This window comes from Esox lucius, chromosome 11 (genome assembly GCF_011004845.1).
Source record: "Esox lucius isolate fEsoLuc1 chromosome 11, fEsoLuc1.pri, whole genome shotgun sequence".
Lineage (NCBI taxonomy): Eukaryota > Metazoa > Chordata > Actinopteri > Esociformes > Esocidae > Esox > Esox lucius.
In genome coordinates, this window is record NC_047579.1 from 51,177,300 (window position 1) to 51,194,707 (window position 17,408).

The 17,408-nt window shown below is 44.5% G+C and overlaps 1 protein-coding gene across 1 annotated transcript; it reads right to left on the minus strand.

Moving 5' to 3' along the window:
- Positions 1-183: 183 nt before the first annotated feature.
- Positions 184-17,341, minus strand: smcr8a (Smith-Magenis syndrome chromosome region, candidate 8a). Its single transcript, XM_010904372.4, has 6 exons — positions 16,661-17,341; positions 16,413-16,561; positions 15,529-15,789; positions 10,382-11,827; positions 9,487-9,711; positions 184-6,768 (listed from the first exon to the last, which is right to left on the minus strand). Exons 1-6 carry the CDS (start codon positions 16,856-16,858, stop codon positions 5,811-5,813), a joined length of 3,237 nt encoding a protein of 1,078 aa, XP_010902674.2. The 5' UTR covers positions 16,859-17,341; the 3' UTR covers positions 184-5,810.
- Between the last annotated feature and the right edge of the window lie 67 nt (positions 17,342-17,408).

Genomic DNA, 17,408 nt, shown 5'->3' on the forward strand with positions numbered 1-17,408 from the left:
CGCAACTCAGTGATTCTAAGGCAGTAGGACATTATAACACGCGCCAGTTTGTAGAAAAGAGCTGCTAATCAAACACATAGAGGCAGGTTTGATTGAACTGAGCCCTCAGTCACTAGAGCACTCTCATTCTTCAGATGACACGTGACCAGTGTGAGTGACGACAAACGGACAAACAAATCAAAGTCAGGAGGTGTTTGATCTTTAATACTGATGATCAGAAGTCGTGTCCGTCCTCACAGCCCCCTGGCTTCGACAGTTTCAATATTCCACAGTCATCAACATTCAATAAATTAATGGAATAATTATCAGTGTCCTAACGGCATGGATAAGACATTCAGCTCAGTTTAACATGGATGGATCCTCTGTACAGGGGAATATCCAGCTCAGTTTAACACGGATGGATCCACTGTACAGGGGAATATCCAGCTCAGTTTAACACGGATGGATCCACTGTACAGGGGAATATCCAGCTCAGTTTAACACGGATGGATCCACTGTACAGGGGAATATCCAGCTCAGTTTAACACGGATGGATCCACTGTACAGGGGAATATCCAGCTCAGTTTAACACGGATGGATCCACTGTACAGGGGAATATCCAGCTCAGTTTAACACGGATGGATCCTCTGTACAGGGGAATATCCAGCTCAGTTTAACACGGATGGATCCACTGTACAGGGGAATATCCAGCTCAGTTTAACACAGATGGATCCTCTGTACAGGGGAATATCCAGCTCAGTTTAACACAGATGGATCCTCTGTACAGGGTAATATCCAGCTCAGTTTAACACAGATGGATCCTCTGTACAGGGGAATATCCAGCTCAGTTTAACACGGATGGATCCACTGTACAGGGGAATATCCAGCTCAGTTTAACACGGATGGATCCACTGTACAGGGGAATATCCAGCTCAGTTTAACACGGATGGATCCACTGTACAGGGGAATATCCAGCTCAGTTTAACACGGATGGATCCTCTGTACAGGGGAATATCCAGCTCAGTTTAACACGGATGGATCCTCTGTACAGGGGAATATCCAGCTCAGTTTAACACGGATGGATCCTCTGTACAGGGGAATATCCAGCTCAGTTTAACACGGATGGATCCACTGTACAGGGGAATATCCAGCTCAGTTTAACACAGATGGATCCTCTGTACAGGGGAATATCCAGCTCAGTTTAACACAGATGGATCCTCTGTACAGGGTAATATCCAGCTCAGTTTAACACAGATGGATCCTCTGTACAGGGAAATATCCAGCTCAGTTTAACACAGATGGATCCTCTGTACAGGTGAATATCCAGCTCAGTTTAACACAGATGGATCCACTGTACAGGGGAATATCCAGCTCAGTTTAACACAGATGGATCCACTGTACAGGGGAATATCCAGCTCAGTTTAACACGGATGGATCCACAGTGCTGACAACTGGAGTGAGGGCTGATCCTAAATCCGCCTCTAGTTATGTGATCAGTAGTAAATACTGAGCTGCAAAACTGAATACAGACACAGAATAAGGTGCGTTAAAATGGACACGAAAGAAAAACCACATTAAGGCCTGGGTTCAATCGGCTCAAACATTAACCAGCGCGGGCTGACACCTGCACAGCTGCCATTTCGGAGTAGGTCTGTAGCACAGGAGAGGCTGCAGTTAATAAGGATTTATGTGCGATTAATGGCTTTATAAGGCTGGCTGTGGACAACTAAACCCTAATAATGCAACTCGCCACATCCAAATGTTAACAGTAGGAACTTGCACATCCGGTGTTGTATTTATTTAGGCTATGAAACTGCTATGCGAGTTGTCAGTTTTCACAGGTTAAGGCAGAATTTACGTCAGCTGGGATTCATTCAAACCCACCATGGCAATTTTAAAGCAGCCTCTTCTTTTCCAATATTCAACCTGGGCCTGCATTTCTTATTCAGAAGAGTGGAATTCTCCATGTCAGGGATAGTATGGGGAATCCACACCACTAAAAACAATAAAACATATTTTTTAAAGGCTTTACCTCAAAGTTCTTAGACAGAAACCCGGCCTAAAGCACCACAGAGCAGTGGGATGTCTTTTACAATAAAATTGTCACGAACAAATTAACACTGTTTTTCCTACAATAAAATCTGCATAAATATCTCAATGGAATTAAAATAAAATATTGAATACTACATAGACAGTGTTTAAAAGGTAGGCTGTGCCACTTAAAACAGTTCTGTTCTCATGTTTAATCACAAATGTAATCTAGCTGAATCGTTTAGGAAACAAAACAACACTGTTGATTTCAATCTGCCACATAAATCTGCAGGACTTTCTGTTTCACACAAGTGATTTACTTGGGACAAGTCTTCGAGAAAGGGTTCAAGGTATTAACTCTGAAAGAATCCATTCGGGGAGAGACCAGTTAGTTTCTCCCTGGTAGTATTTTTAGGTTTTTGTACAGTACTCAAAAGCAGTCTGAGTCAATTTGATCATTGGAAAAAGAGCAACTGCATAAATACTGCAATGAGGCCTTGACTGAGTTGAGCCCTTAATCTAACCCTAAGCACAAAAACACACACGTAAACGCATACACGTACACACACACACACAGTGTGGTATGGCTTATCTTTAGGTTACATTCTGTTTGCATTTTAGACAATCTGTATAACAATCAAAAGAAGAAAATAAAAAACATTAAACTTCTTGAACTTTAAGAGCTATTCTACTTAAGGAATGACCATAGTAGTTCTATAACTAGAATGAAGAAGAGGAGTTCTATGACTAGAATGAAAGAACGGAGTTCTATGACTAGAATGAAAGAACGGAGTTCTATGACTAGAATGAAAGAACGGAGTTCTATGACTAGAATGAAAGAACAGAGTTCTATGACTAGAATGAAAGAACGGAGTTCTATGACTAGAATGAAAGAACAGAGTTCTATAACTAGAATGAAGAAGCAGAGTTCTATGAATAAAATGAAGGAACAGAGTTCTATGAATAGAATGAACGGAGTTCTATAACTAGAATGAAGAAGCAGAGTTCTATGAATAGAATGAAGGAACAGAGTTCTATGAATAGAATGAAGGAACGGAGTTCTATAACTAGAATGAAAGAACGGAGTTCTATGACTAGAATGAAAGAACAGAGTTCTATGACTAGAATGAAAGAACAGAGTTCTATGACTAGAATGAAAGAACGGAGTTCTATGACTAGAATGAAAGAACAGAGTTCTATAACTAGAATGAAGAAGCAGAGTTCTATGAATAAAATGAAGTAACAGAGTTCTATGAATAGAATGAACGGAGTTCTATAACTAGAATGAAGAAGCAGAGTTCTATGAATAGAATGAAGGAACAGAGTTCTATGAATAGAATGAAGGAACGGAGTTCTATAACTAGAATGAAGAAGCAGAGTTCTATGAATAGAATGAAGGAACAGAGTTCTATGAATAGAATGAAGGAACAGAGTTCTATAACTAGAATGAAGGAACGGAGTTCTATAACTAGAATGAAGGAAAGGAGTTCTATAACTAGAATGTAGGAACGGAGTTCTATAACTAGAATGAAGAAGTGGAGTTCTATGATTAGAATGAAGGAACAAAGTTCTATAACTAGAATGAAGGAACGGAGTTCTATGAATAGAATGAAGGAACAGAGTTCTATGACTAGATTGAAGGAACGAAGATCTATAACTAGAATGAAGAAGCAGAGTTCAATGACTAGAACAAAGGAATGGAGTTCTATGACTAGAATAAAGAATCTAAGTTCTATGACTAGAATGAAGAAGCGGAGTTCTATGAATAGAATAAAGGAACGGAGTTCTATGACTAGAATGAAGGAACAGAGTTCTATAACTAGAATAAAGGAATGGAGTTATATGACAAGAACTAAGGAATTGGGTTATATGACTAGAATAAAGGAAGAGTTCTATGACTAGAACTACAGTGGAAAAAGTGGCTTAAATAAGTGTGGTTTTTGAAAGAGAATGTCACAACACAGAAAGTGATTTAAGGTATGTGTGGATGGAATGAGCCAACAGCTCTATAGTAAAGATCGTCACAACCATCAGTCAGGGTTACTTCAATGATATGGGAGAATGTTCTGATGTTGCTTCAATGTTTTCATGGATCATGAATAAGGTTCTCTGAGGTTAGGTACTCTGTTGCGGCGGTAGATTTATAGTCCTTTTAAGAATGAGATTTTCACTTACGTCAGTTACTTCAAGATGCAGTCTGAAAACCCCCCATTTTGGGCTGCATGTGTAATATGTTGTGTATATGTGCTTATACCACAGTATTGTTGAATACTTGTTGCTGATATTCAGGACAGCTGGATATCTTCAGGACAGATATACCGGACACCCAATCATGGCGTCTATAATTAGAATGACTATCACCTCAGTTACACATGATATTCCAAGTTTGAAAGCCAATGATTTTGATGAAATGGGGCACATATCATCATGTAAATGTCAAAAGTACACAATTTCCAGAGATCTGTTTTGGCTTGACAATGCCACTTTTACAACCAGTGGCCAGAATACGCACAGAATGCATCTTTAGGTCTTGATGTAATGATGACATCACTGAGGTGGTAACTGTATGGCACTGGAGATAATCCTCTGTGAATGTCTGTCTATAATATGTCTCTATGAATGTCTGTCTATAATATGTCTCTATGAATGTCTGTCTGTAATAGGTCTCTATGAATGTCTGTCTGTAATAGGTCTCTGTGAATGTCTGTCTGTAATAGGTCTCTGTGAATGTCTGTCTGTAATAGGTCTCTGTGAATGTCTGTCTATAATATGTCTCTATGAAAGTCTGTCTGTAATAGGTCTCTGTGAATGTCTGTCTATAATATGTCTCTATGAATGTCTGTCTGTAATAGGTCTCTGTGAATGTCTGTCTGTAATAGGTCTCTGTGAATGTCTGTTTGTAATAGGTCTCTGTGAATGTCTGTTTGTAATAGGTCTCTGTGAATGTCTGTCTGTAATATGTCTCTATGAAAGTCTGTCTGTAATAGGTCTCTGTGAATGTCTGTCTGTAATATGTCTCTGAATGTCTGTTTGTAATAGGTCTCTGTGAATGTCTGTCTGTAATCGGTCTCTATGAATGTCTGTCTGTAATAGGTCTCTGTGAATGTCTGTTTGTAATAGGTCTCTCTGAATGTCTGTCTGTAATATGTCTCTATGAATGTCTGTCTGTAATAGGTCTCTGTGAATGTCTGTCTGTAATATGTCTCTGAATGTCTGTCTGTAATATGTCTCTATGAATGTCTGTTTGTAATAGGTCTCTGTGAATGTATGTCTGTAAAATGTCTCTGTGAATAGTCCTTGTCTCAACATTTAAAGGCTAACACCTGTTACACCCTCATGCCGACAGCACAACACTCTTACAAACTTAGAACCTTCAGACAACGTTTAGACAACTGTGCAGTACGTCACATTTAGTAGCTTAAAAAGTGTCCAAGCAGTCGATGTCCCATGGTTGCTATGGACACCGTGGATGCCGCCAGCCAGTGTTGTAGTACTATAGTAATACTGTAGTAGTACTATTGTAATACAGTAGTAATATTTTAGTAGTACTGTAGTAATACTGTGTTTCTATGGACAACATGCAAAAAAGGCGGAACGGCACTAGACACACATGCATCATGATCGTCACACACACACACACACACACACACAGAGTTTTCTCTTAGACCAAAGACCAACTCTTGGTGACTGATATTCAATACATTCACTTCACACCCTCGAACTCTCCAGTTACTATGCAGAGGGACACACCAGTCGTTCATGAAAAACCCACTGAGATCAGTGATGCCAGGTGTTTCAGGTTAGATTTTGAATACTTGGCTGGTGGTGTAGTTAAAGGTGAAGCTGGATGGAACCTTCCGTCTAGTGGCAGACAGAGATGTTGCAGGGTCCAGATACTGTTCTGGGGTTTTGGCGCCCCCAGTGGCAGGGTCCAGGTACTGCTCTGGGGTTTTGGCGCCCCCAGTGGCAGGTTCCAGGTACTGCTCTGGGGTTTTGGCGCCCCCAGTGGCCGGGTCCAGGTACTGCTCTGGGGTTTGGGCGCCCCCAGTGGCAGAGTCCAGGTACTGCTCTGGGGTTACAGTGCCCTCAGGGGCAGGGTTCCTGTTCTGCTCTCGGGTGGCATCGCCTCCGTTAGCAGGGTCCAGGCACGGCTCTGAGATTACCACAGTGGCAGGTTCTAATATTCTCACAGATTCCAGGTCCAGTTGTGTGGTAGTGCCCCCAGCGTCAGCGTCAAGGTATTCTCCTGGGGTTGCCGCGCCTCCAGTGGCATGGTCACGTGTGGTTACAGACACTGGGTCCTGCTGCGTGGTAACAGATGTGCTGTTAGCCTCTAGGCTGGGGCGTGTCTTGACAGCGCCCCCAGTTTCCGTCTCCAGGTAGCGCTGTGTGATCAGGTGACTGAGGTACAGCAGTATTCGACAGTCGTCGTCGGTCAGCCCCAGCTGATCTTTCAGGAAGCCCCGCCTCCTCTCCTCTACCTCTCGTCTCGTTTCATTGGCGACGATGGGTAGGTGGAGGTGGTGAGTGAAGCTGAGGAGGAAGGCCCGGGCCGCCATGCTACTGAGCATGCTCTGTAGGTGCAGGAAGTAGGTGGAGCCACGCCGGAGGTGTGTGCGGTGGTCCGCCATGTTGGAAAGGAGGTTCCCGCGGTAGCCGGGGCAACGAAGCGTCTTCTGGTCGGCGTCAAGGACAGAGATGTAGCGACTGTAGCGAGACAGGGAGCAAAGCATGCTGGTCCCCACTGGTGAGCCCATCCTGTAGTGGGAAAGGAGAGCTTCAATGGACTGAATGAGGTGCACAGGGAGGAGTGAGAGACTCAAACATGGTGGTTTACTGACTGACAATTTTAAGCGTTTTGCTTGAGTTTTTTTAATTTGGCCACTTATACTATTCTGCTTTAATAATGCTGGCTGCAAAAACAGTGCCATCCACAAATATGCAGAAAAGTCAAAATTGCTATTTTTGCTGTACACTCAAGGCATATGAAAATACAATTAAAAGATGAATATGAACTCTGACAGTGCTGTTATTCTTAGTTGGTAAAACAAATGTGTTGAAACGGACCAAAATATAAGGTGACACTCCATACTTATACTTCATATCTTTTAATTGTATTTTCATATGTCTCAAGTGTATAGCAAAAATAACACGTTTGACTAAACTGTCCCAATACTAATGGAGGCTAACGACTGAACTGAACCTGTCTGGATCTGTCTGCACTGACTGTCTCGTACTGATGACATCACAATCACCATGACGGACATGGTTCTGTTTAATTATTTTCAGATAATGAGACGCACCTTTTTAAGAACCACTCTGTTTTAACAGTGTTGAGACCGGATGCACCAACATCGGAGCGGGCCCAGGCTGACCCCATCGGGGCGTGCCCACGCTGACCCCATCGGAGGGTGCCCAGGCTGACCCCATCGGAGGGTGCCCAGGCTGACCCCATCGGGGCGTGCCCACGCTGACCCCATCGGAGGGTGCCCAGGCTGACCCCATCGGGGCGTGCCCACGCTGACCCCATCGGAGGGTGCCCACGCTGACCCCATCGGAGGGTGCCCAGGCTGACCCCATCGGGGCGTGCCCAGGCTGACCCCATCGGAGGGTGCCCAGGCTGACCCCATCGGAGGGTGCCCAGGCTGACCCCATCGGAGGGTGCCCAGGCTGACGGTCTGATTGGATCCATCCATTATGCAATAAATATAAATAACAGATTTCTGATGTAAAGGCAGCTGTTATCTTAACATAACAGCAAGTATATCTTAAATCTTTCAGTCAATTTAAACTAAAATCATATGCACGTGATCACCTCCTGCTACTGGCTGCTGCCAGAGTGAGAAAAAGGAGGAGGCTATACATTGGTATAATCTATTCTTGATTGATGGAATATGGAGGGCAATCTGTGAAAGATAGAAGATGAAAAGTACACTGTTTTATTTCATTATATTGTTAAATATTTCCCTCAAGTTGGACAGAGCTATTTAAGACAGGCCAACTGTTAGGTTCTTATATAATGTGAAGTTGGTATTTTCAAACTAATTTAAATTCCCTTTAATTTTATAAGGATTCATTACTTTAATAGTTCATTCGGTTTCTTATTATTTATCATTAATGAAGTTTACAAAGGTCTGGCTATATTCCTATTAGTCAACTGTGTTGGTGAGCACTGCCTCCTCTCAGACTTCATTCATTTGAGATGAAAAATAATGTCTTAGAGTTTGATCTAACAATATAATGCTTCTTTATTAAAATACTGAAATTATAAATTAACAAATTATAGTCTCTTACTATAGGCTAATGTAGCCTGTTTCCCCTGTAGCCGACAAGGACAGGCTAAATAAGAAGTGTGGCTATGGACTGGGAACACTCCACTGGCATATCCTCAAGCTCGCAGAGCACTTTACATCTGTTTGTCAAAATCCCTATGCTAAAGGCATACATGCATGCATTGAATGCATTTAGCCACCAAATCTCCACCTGAACCATCAGTGTGGTGTGAGTCCAGCAGGTGTGTAGCTGCGGAAAGTGTGGTGCGTTTGGGTATTGTAGGCTATTCTCCGCTGCTTTCGCCAATATTTAGGAATACACCAACAAGAATATCGGAATTAATGTCATACCTGGATATAGGAAAATGCCGGCTGTAGCCTATATCCTATATCGGTCTTTATAGGCACACGCTTCAATTTGTCATTTAAAATTATTTCAAAAATATATTTATGGACTTGCATGCAGTGACTGAATGTTTAGGACCTAGGCTATATTACGCAATGCATTCAGTCAAGACCGCAAAGCGTTTAATGCCAAATATGCACAACTGAGCACCGTTGGACACCCTGTTCTAGGCAATGGAATAAATATAAATAAATAACACATTTTGTACTTGGAGGTTATGCAATTTGTTGTAGGACGTTAAAACAATGAACTAATTTTGCCAATAACACTTCTGCTATTGATGGCGCTGGCTGGCTGCTGCACCAGCCAGCCAGACTTCATTCCATTTCTGTGGTCGGGACTGAACAGATCTTTCAGGGGTCTGTTTTTCGTTTTATTCTACTTTTCGGGAATTTATCAGTTTTTTTCTTCGGGTCCATTCGGAATGGGTCGAATATTTTTAAATTTTATCAGGTCGGGTGAGAAACACGTTGGTTAATTTCGGAACGGATCCAACTCTTTGTGAATACCTCTAATGCCCACACTGACCCCATCGGGGCATGCCCACACTGACCCCATCGGAGGGTGCCCACACTGACCCCATCGGAGGGTGCCCACACTGACCCCATCGGGGCATGCCCACACTGACCCCATCGGGGCATGCCCACACTGACCCCATCGGGGCATGCCCACACTGACCCCATCGGGGCATGCCCACACTGACCCCATCGGGGCATGCTCAGACTGACCCAATTGGGCCGTGTACAGATTGACCCCATAAAGACACACACACACACACACACACACACCCCCTCTCACCTCTGCAGTCCGATGAGTTTCCACCTCTGCAAGTCAGTGAGACTGAATTGGCAGGAGAGCCATGGCTGGACCCTCTCCCCACAGCGTCCTGGCCCAGGGACGTAGAGGGCTAGAGCGGACACCAGCCTCCGGACCCTCCCCTCCTCTGACCCAAGGACCACCAGGGTCCGACCACTTAGCAGCGACCACAGAGCCTGAAGGGCAAACGGGTACTGACGCACAAACCTAGACAACACAAAGACCACGTTCACGTAACTGACACAAACATGTAGGTAAAGGGTTAAAACTGACAGACTAACTCCAGTCAGGCAAATATCTGTCTCCTTAATCCATAAGGTCCAAAGTCTCAGTGTGCACCAAGCAGTGGCAAGAACATTGACCATTGACCAGGGAACAACCGTCAAGATAGCGTTCTTTTATGGTCAGAATGTTGATGGTCAGAATGTTTAGGGTTAGAATGGAAGGTCAGGGTTTGTAAAAGACTAACAATTTAAAATTAGAATGATGAAGGATAGAAATGTTTAGGGTTAGAATGGAAGGTCAGGGTTTGTAAAAGACTAACAATTTAAAATTAGAATGATGAAGGATAGAAATGTTTAGGGTTAGAATGGAAGGTCAGGGTTTGTAAAAGACTAACAATTTAAAATTAGAATGATAGAAATGTTTAGGGTTAGAATGGAAGGTCAGGGTTTGTAAAAGACTAACAATTTAAAATTAGAATGATGAAGGATAGAAATGTTTAGGGTTAGAATGGAAGGTCAGGGTTTGTAAAAGACTAACAATTTAAAATTAGAATGATGAAGGATAGAAATGTTTAGGGTTAGAATGGAAGGTCAGAGTGTTGAGGATCGATATGTTTTTAATTACAAATCAAATCAGCAAATTAGTGACTGACCTGAGTGCCCCCTGGCCCGCCTTCTTCCTTTGTCGCAGCGTGACCACGCCCCCATACCCAAGAGGAGAGCCGGTCTGCTCCGACCCTGTGGAGGCTGACATGGTACAGTCGGAGCCCAGGGAGGGCACAGACAGGTCCAGCCCAGCCCCAGGGCTCAGGCAGCGGGGAGAGCCCAGGCCATAGGCCCCCTGGACAGGCAGCATGGCCTGGGGCTCCTGGTTGACCACCAAAGGTAGGGGCAGAGAGCCTGGGCCAAGCCCAGGACCAGGCAGCATGTCTGGGGGAGACGGGTCGTAGAGGAAGCCCTCCTGGGACATGCAGCAGGCTGTATCCATCTGGACCAGAGCCTCTGAGCCTCCCTCAGTCCCTGCCTCAGGCTCACAAACACGTTCTGTCTTCCTCCTCCCTGCCTCCTCCTCCAACAGAAAGACAGGGGATTGGTCCTCCTCCTCTCCTCCGTCCTCCTCCCCTGGACTGCTACCTCCATCCTCACTGCTGCTCTCCTTCTCTGCAGGGTTAGAATCAGGGTGCCCTACTCCTTTTCCCTCCTCTCTCTCCTCCCCTTCTACATCTCCTGCTTTTCCCTCTCCAACTCCCTCTCCTCCTGGCTCCTCTCCTCCACTCCTGTCACTGCCGAAACTGTCCTTGTTCTCTTCAGAGCTCTCCTGGTCCTGGGTCTCCATGGTCAGGTCGGACAGCGTCGATTCCAGCCTCTCCTCCCCAAGCAGGTCCTCCCTCTGCTGGGCAAAGCTAGCAGGGCCGGCTGGGTTCTCCTCCAGGACCTCCCCGGGCTCCAGTGGCACGGGACACAACACGACGAAAGGGTTGTGCGAGTCCGTCCCCGTCGTGTGTGTCAGAGAGCAGAAGATCCGTCCGAGCGCCGCCACCTCCTCCTCCTCCTCTCCCAGCTCCTCCTCGAACAGGAAGTTGGTGACGTTCTGTTTCCTGCGGAGCGCCCGGTCCAGGCGGCGGGTGTGCAGGTAGCACAGGTCCCCCCGGAAACACCGCTCGGTGTCAGTGAGCAGTTCCACAGTGGCGCCGTAGAAGCTCTCCTCGCACAGCTCCGTCAGCGTCTTCAGGCGCTTGTCGAAGCACTTGGCCGACTTGCCCTTGATCAGCTGGGGAGTGTAGGACTGCCTCCTCTCGCCCTGCTCCCCCCGCGACCCCGGGCCACAGTCGGGGGGTGTGTGTGGAGTGTGTGGCCCGTGTGTGTCGGTGTGCCTCCGCGACTCCGTCACACAGTGCTGACAGTGTGCGGCGTGGGGGTCCCGGCGGGGCCGCAGCGGGTACGATGTGATCTGCCTCAGCAGGTCCCGGTGCTCGTAGATGCTCTTCTCCACCGCTGCCAGCTCGTTGGCTTTCTCCACCACGTGGGCGGAGTAACAACCCTGTGGCCCCGCCTCTCTCTGTAACCCCTCCTCCTTCTGCAGGACAGATCGTGTGTAACTGGAGGACACACAGGGGAGACACAAAGGTGTTAGGACAACAGGAGGTCAGCTTTGTGTTTGTGTTGTCATTTAGCAGATGCCGCGGTCCAAAACGATTTACAGTAGCGACTGCGGACTAGGGATGGGTGACGAAACCCTGAATTAACCTGGCCCCGGGGCTGAATTATGAAAGACTGTATCGATAAGCTCTCACGTTATCGGTTCTGCTTTCGATACTGGAGAAATAAAGAAAATAAATGTCCTATTTATTAGTGCTACATAAACATTATCTTGGATATTTTATCCCACCAACAGTTTCTAACTTGCATTCCCAGTTCAGAAAAGTGATGTCTCTCGCAAGGAGCCACGCGATACAGCATGTACGCACACACACAAAAAAAACCTGACCTTAATGTTGAGGACTAAACATTCATAAGTTTGGTTACACATCACCAGAGTTGATGGCGACAATGCTCGTTGCCACAAGAGCAACAATACTATTGTTTGTAAGGGCAGAAACACGAGCAATATGCCCAAACATCTATAAAAAGTGCATTGTGTACAGGCAGAGAAAAGCAGTTTTCGACTGCCTAACTCCTAGTTCACCTCTCGTTGCCTGATCTACGTTAGGTATGTATGCTAGCAGCCCAGAGCCCACACACAGACTTAACTAAATTATGCAAACCCGAGTTCATGATCAAAAGTAACTATTAGCCAGCTGATTGTTTAGCTATGGGTGCGTTCATAAATTAAGTCACCCATTTAAAGATTTAGCAACTGTTTTGCAACTGCTAAGAACCGTTAGTCCAGTTGCAGCCTACCTGCACGCCCACCAGTGTTGCTCTGTAACACTATTTTGTTTTGCAGGAAAGTATTGTTTATTTCATTTGTTTTACATTTCCATAATCACGACATGGGAGTATATAGTGATTAGTTCAAAATATATGTTTCTGTTGCTGTAAATAATTATTTTATTTATTTACATTTCAGAAAATAAAGCAATGTTAAATCTGTTCTTAATTAGTTGAGGTTTTTTTTCTCGTAAAAAATAACATTATGAACCGATAAGAATACTGTTAAAGTACTGCATGGATAAGCAGTATCGGTAGGAGCAAGCAAACAAGCAAGTTTATATAGCGCAATTCATACATTGAAGCAATTCAATGTGCTTTACAAAGAAACATTTTAATAAAAATATACACAAATACAAAAACATAAAAACAAATACTCAAATGAAAACATCATAATAAGAAAAAATAATAAGCTATAAGGCTAAACAGTGTGGTTAAGTTTAAGTGCTCAGTCATAGGCACGTGAGAAGAGAAGTGTTTTTAACCTGGATTTAAAAGTTGATAAGTTTGGGGAATGTCTAAGATCTTCTGGTAGTTTATTCCAGTTGTGTACAGCATACAGTGGGGAGAACAAGTATTTGATACACTGCCGATTTTGCAGGTTTTCCTACATAAAAAGCATGTAGAGGTCTGTAATTTTTATCATAGGTACACTTCAACTGTGAGAGACGGAATCTAAAACAAAAATCCAGAAAATCACATGGCATGATTTTTTTATTAATTTGTATTATATTGCATGACATAAGTATTTGATCACCTACCAACCAGTAAGAGTTCCGGCTCTCACAGACCTGTTAGTTTTTCTTTAAGAAGCCCTCCTGTTCTCCATTCATTACCTGTATTAACTCCACCTGTTTGAACTCATTACCTGTATAAAAGACACCTGTCCACACACTCAATCAAACAGACTCCAACCTCTCCACAATGGCAAGACCAGAGAGCTGTGTAAGGACATCAGGGATAAAATTGTAGACCTGCACAAGGATGGGATGGGCTACAGGACAATAGGCAAGCAGCTTGGTGAGAAGGCAACAACTGTTGACGCAATTATTAGAAAATGGAAGAAGTTCAAGATGACGGTCAATCTCCCTCGGTCTGGGGCTCCATGCAAGATCTGACCTCGTGGGGCATCAATATCATGAGGAAGGTGAGGGATCAGCCCAGAACCACACGGCAGGACCTGGTCAATGACCTGAAGAGAGCTGGGACCACAGTCTCAAAGAAAACCATTAGTAACACACTACGCCGTCATGGATTAAGATCCTGCAGCGCACGCAAGGTCCCCCTGCTCAAGCCAGCGCATGTCCAGGCCTGTCTGAAATAGCCAATGACCATCTGGATAATCCAGAGGAGAAATGGGAGAAGGTCATGTGGTCTGATGAGACACAAATAGAGCTTTTTGGTCTAAACTCCACTCACCGTGTTTGGAGGAAGAAGGATGAGTACAACCCCAAGAACACCATCCCAACTGTGAAGCATGGAGGTGGAAACATCATTCTTTGGGGATGCTTTTCTGCAAAGGGGACAGGACGGCTGCATCGTATTGAGGGGAGGATGGATGGGGCCATGTATTGCGAGATCTTGGCCAACAACATCCTTCCCTCAGTAAGAGCATTGAAGATGAGTCGTGGCTGGGTCTTCCAGCATGACAACGACCCAAAACACACAGCCAGGGCAACTAAGGAGTGGCTCCATAAGAAGCATCTCAAGGTCCTGGAGTGGCCTAGCCAGTCTCCAGACCTGAACCTAATAGAAAATCTTTGGAGGGAGCTGAAGGTCTGTATTGCCCAGCGACAGCCCCGAAACCTGAAGGATCTGGAGAAGGTCTGTATGGAGGAGTGTGCCAAAATCCCTGCTGCAGTGTGTGCAAACCTGGTCAAGAACTACAGGAAACGTATGATCTCTGTAATTGCAAACAAAGGTTTTTGTAAGAACTATTAAGTTTTGCTTTTCTGATGTATCATACTTATGTCATGCAATAAAATGCAAATTAATTACTTACAAATCATACAATGTGATTTTCTGGATTTTAGTTTTAGATTCCGTCACTCACAGTTGAAGAGTACCTATGATAAAAATTACAGACCTCTACATGCTTTGTAAGTGGGAAAACCTGCAAAATCGGCAGTGTATCAAATACTTGTTCTCCCCACTGTAAGTGCTAAACGCAGCTTCTCCATGTTTAGTTTGGACTCTGGGCTTTACTAGCTGACCTGTGTTCATGGATCTAAGAGCCCTGCTCGGTTTATATTCTGCAAACACATCAGAAATATATTTGGGTCCTAAACCATTCAGAGATTTATAAACTAAAAGCACCAATTTGAAATCTATTCTGTAACTGACTAGAAGCCAATGCAAAGAGTTAAGAACCATTTAAGAGCAGTAATACCGTTAAAATCTTCCCATCCCTACTGCAGACATTTTCATTAATGTTTCTACTGGTTCTCTGTTAGAATTAAACCTGCAACATTCGCCTGGTACAACCAATCAATTGGTCCAACCAATTGAGTTACACTGGCCATTTCTTAGTTAGCACTGAGCGATATGGCCTGAAAATGGTATTGTTATATTGAGTATTATTGAGGAATCAGTATAAATACACAACATATTAATTTGTTCCTTTAATGGAAACAAAAATTATGTTTAAGGAGTAACTATTGATAGGAGTATTGGGTTAGACAACTATTGGGTAATTGCTGTGTTGTTTCATCAAATAACCCAGTGCTTCTTTCATACAATTTTCAAGAATTTCAAGAAAACGCTGCAAAATCCTCCAGGCAACCGTGGCTATTCTGGGTGGCTACCCGGATTTTCTGTGTGTACGGTGTGTGTCTGGTGTGTGTGTGTGTGGGTGTGTGTGTCGTCTTACTCCAAGTCTCTCAGCTTCCTCTGCAGCTCGCGGGCGAAGGCCCGACGGTTTCCGGTCTTCAGGCACTCTGAGGCACGGGAGAAGCGGAGCGACAGCTCCTCGAATTGGAGCATGATCTTCTTCTCGTCAGCGGAGACGTAGGCCATGCAGAAGGGACGGACGAAGCCACGGGCCTCCAGGTCGTACAGCGTCAGGTGGTGAACGTAGGCAAACGCCCCCTCTTTAGAGTCACCCAGCACCACACGGGAGTCCTCCACAAAACTACAGGGGAGTAGAGATTAAGAACAGGGCATTAGAACATTAGAACAGAATATAAAGAACAGGGCAGTTATATCATGGTTCAATACATTTATAGTAGAGTGCAATAAAACTGCTATCAGTTATAGTGGAGTACATTAAACAATACATAGATACAAATTAAGGTAAACTTCAGGTACATAATATGTATTATTCATGAGATAATCCAGCACACGGAGGTGGTCTGCATATTGTGTTGAGTTCAGCCTTCTAGCATTCTCAACCAGAATGGCTTTGTTTATAAACACTCCAAACTTCCAAACTGCTAAGTTTATAACATTACAAACTACCAGAAAGACTTTGTTCACCAAAATACCAAACTTCCAGTATGCCTTTATTTATAAACATTCAGTACCAGTAGAACAGCTTTGTAAACATTCTGATTTTCTGAGTTTCATAACGAAACCATTACTAAGTTTGATGTTGTAAGCCAGTTACACTCCCCCATATAACCAAATACTACTTCACAACAAACTTCTCATTTCTCTATTACAGGCTAAGTTACGTAACGAACAATATCAGCATAATGGTTGGGCCCGTGTCAATCAGGTTGGGTTGATGGCCCAGCTCCACTGGGCAGTAAGTACCTGAGGCGTGGGTACCCACTGCCAGGAGGGTGTCCTACGAATGAGGCCTGGTAGTCCACAGACATGATCCTCAGACTGAAGTAGTTGAGGTCAAAGGTCCCACACACTTTAGGGTCATCTGGGATGGTCAGCAGAGGTTGGGGGCCCACCTAGTTAGGACGGGAAACACACACACACACACTCCCTGTCAGAACACAGCAGACACACACACACTCACTCACTACTCCCCCAGTTGCCCGTGGTCCAACCTGCTCAGAGAACTCTGATATGAGGATGAAGTCCTTGGTGAACTTGGCGTAGGATGTTTTAGCCCAGGGGTTGGCGTTGTTAGCCTGTGGGAAGAGAGGCACAGAGAACTCCTCTGGGACCACCCATGGGTCAGAGTACCCACCGTCCCCAAAATCATCCTCCTTGGTGAACGCCACCACGTCTGGAGAACCAATCATATTCACTAGATGAGACCGGAGTCTGGGGTTAACGTTTCAGCTTAGACATCAGAGAAAGTCCATAAGCTTGTTCAGCTGCCAGCCTGTCCTTATCTGTGTCCCTCAACCGACTGAGACTTAACCGATTCCTGTCTCTCTATATGCATACCTGTCTGTCACCACTTATCTGTCAACGAGGTCTGCTGCTGGATAATAGCAGTTATCCCGCTGACTGTCTTACGCGCTCCGGCCCCCGTACAGTAGCGACGTCAGACAGCTAGCTAGCAAACAGACAATGCGAAAAGGAATGCGTCCGTTTCCCGATCACCACCAAAGACCCATTGGTCATCCTGGAAGTGTGCTCCGTTACCGGGTTATATAGTCAGATGACCGTCATGCAATGATAAAATAACGTCACGTTACTATCAAATACAGTTAAAAGCATTCATTTAAAATCCACATCCCGACCAACGCCATCTTTACTCCTCTGGTCATTTACTTACAGTACCACATGACCAGCTCACAAGCGATAATCTAGATAACATATCAAACACATTTTATAAAATTTAGG

Coding starts and splice junctions, on each gene's coding strand:
- smcr8a (XM_010904372.4), bottom strand. CDS start 16,858: ATGATTGGTTCTCCAGACGTGGTGGCGTTCACCAAGGAGGATGATTTT. Junction 16,562..16,660: donor TATCAGAGTTCTCTGAGCAG/GTTGGACCACGG, acceptor CGTCCTAACTAG/GTGGGCCCCCAACCTCTGCT. Junction 15,790..16,412: donor AGTGGGTACCCACGCCTCAG/GTACTTACTGCC, acceptor ACTCCCCTGTAG/TTTTGTGGAGGACTCCCGTG.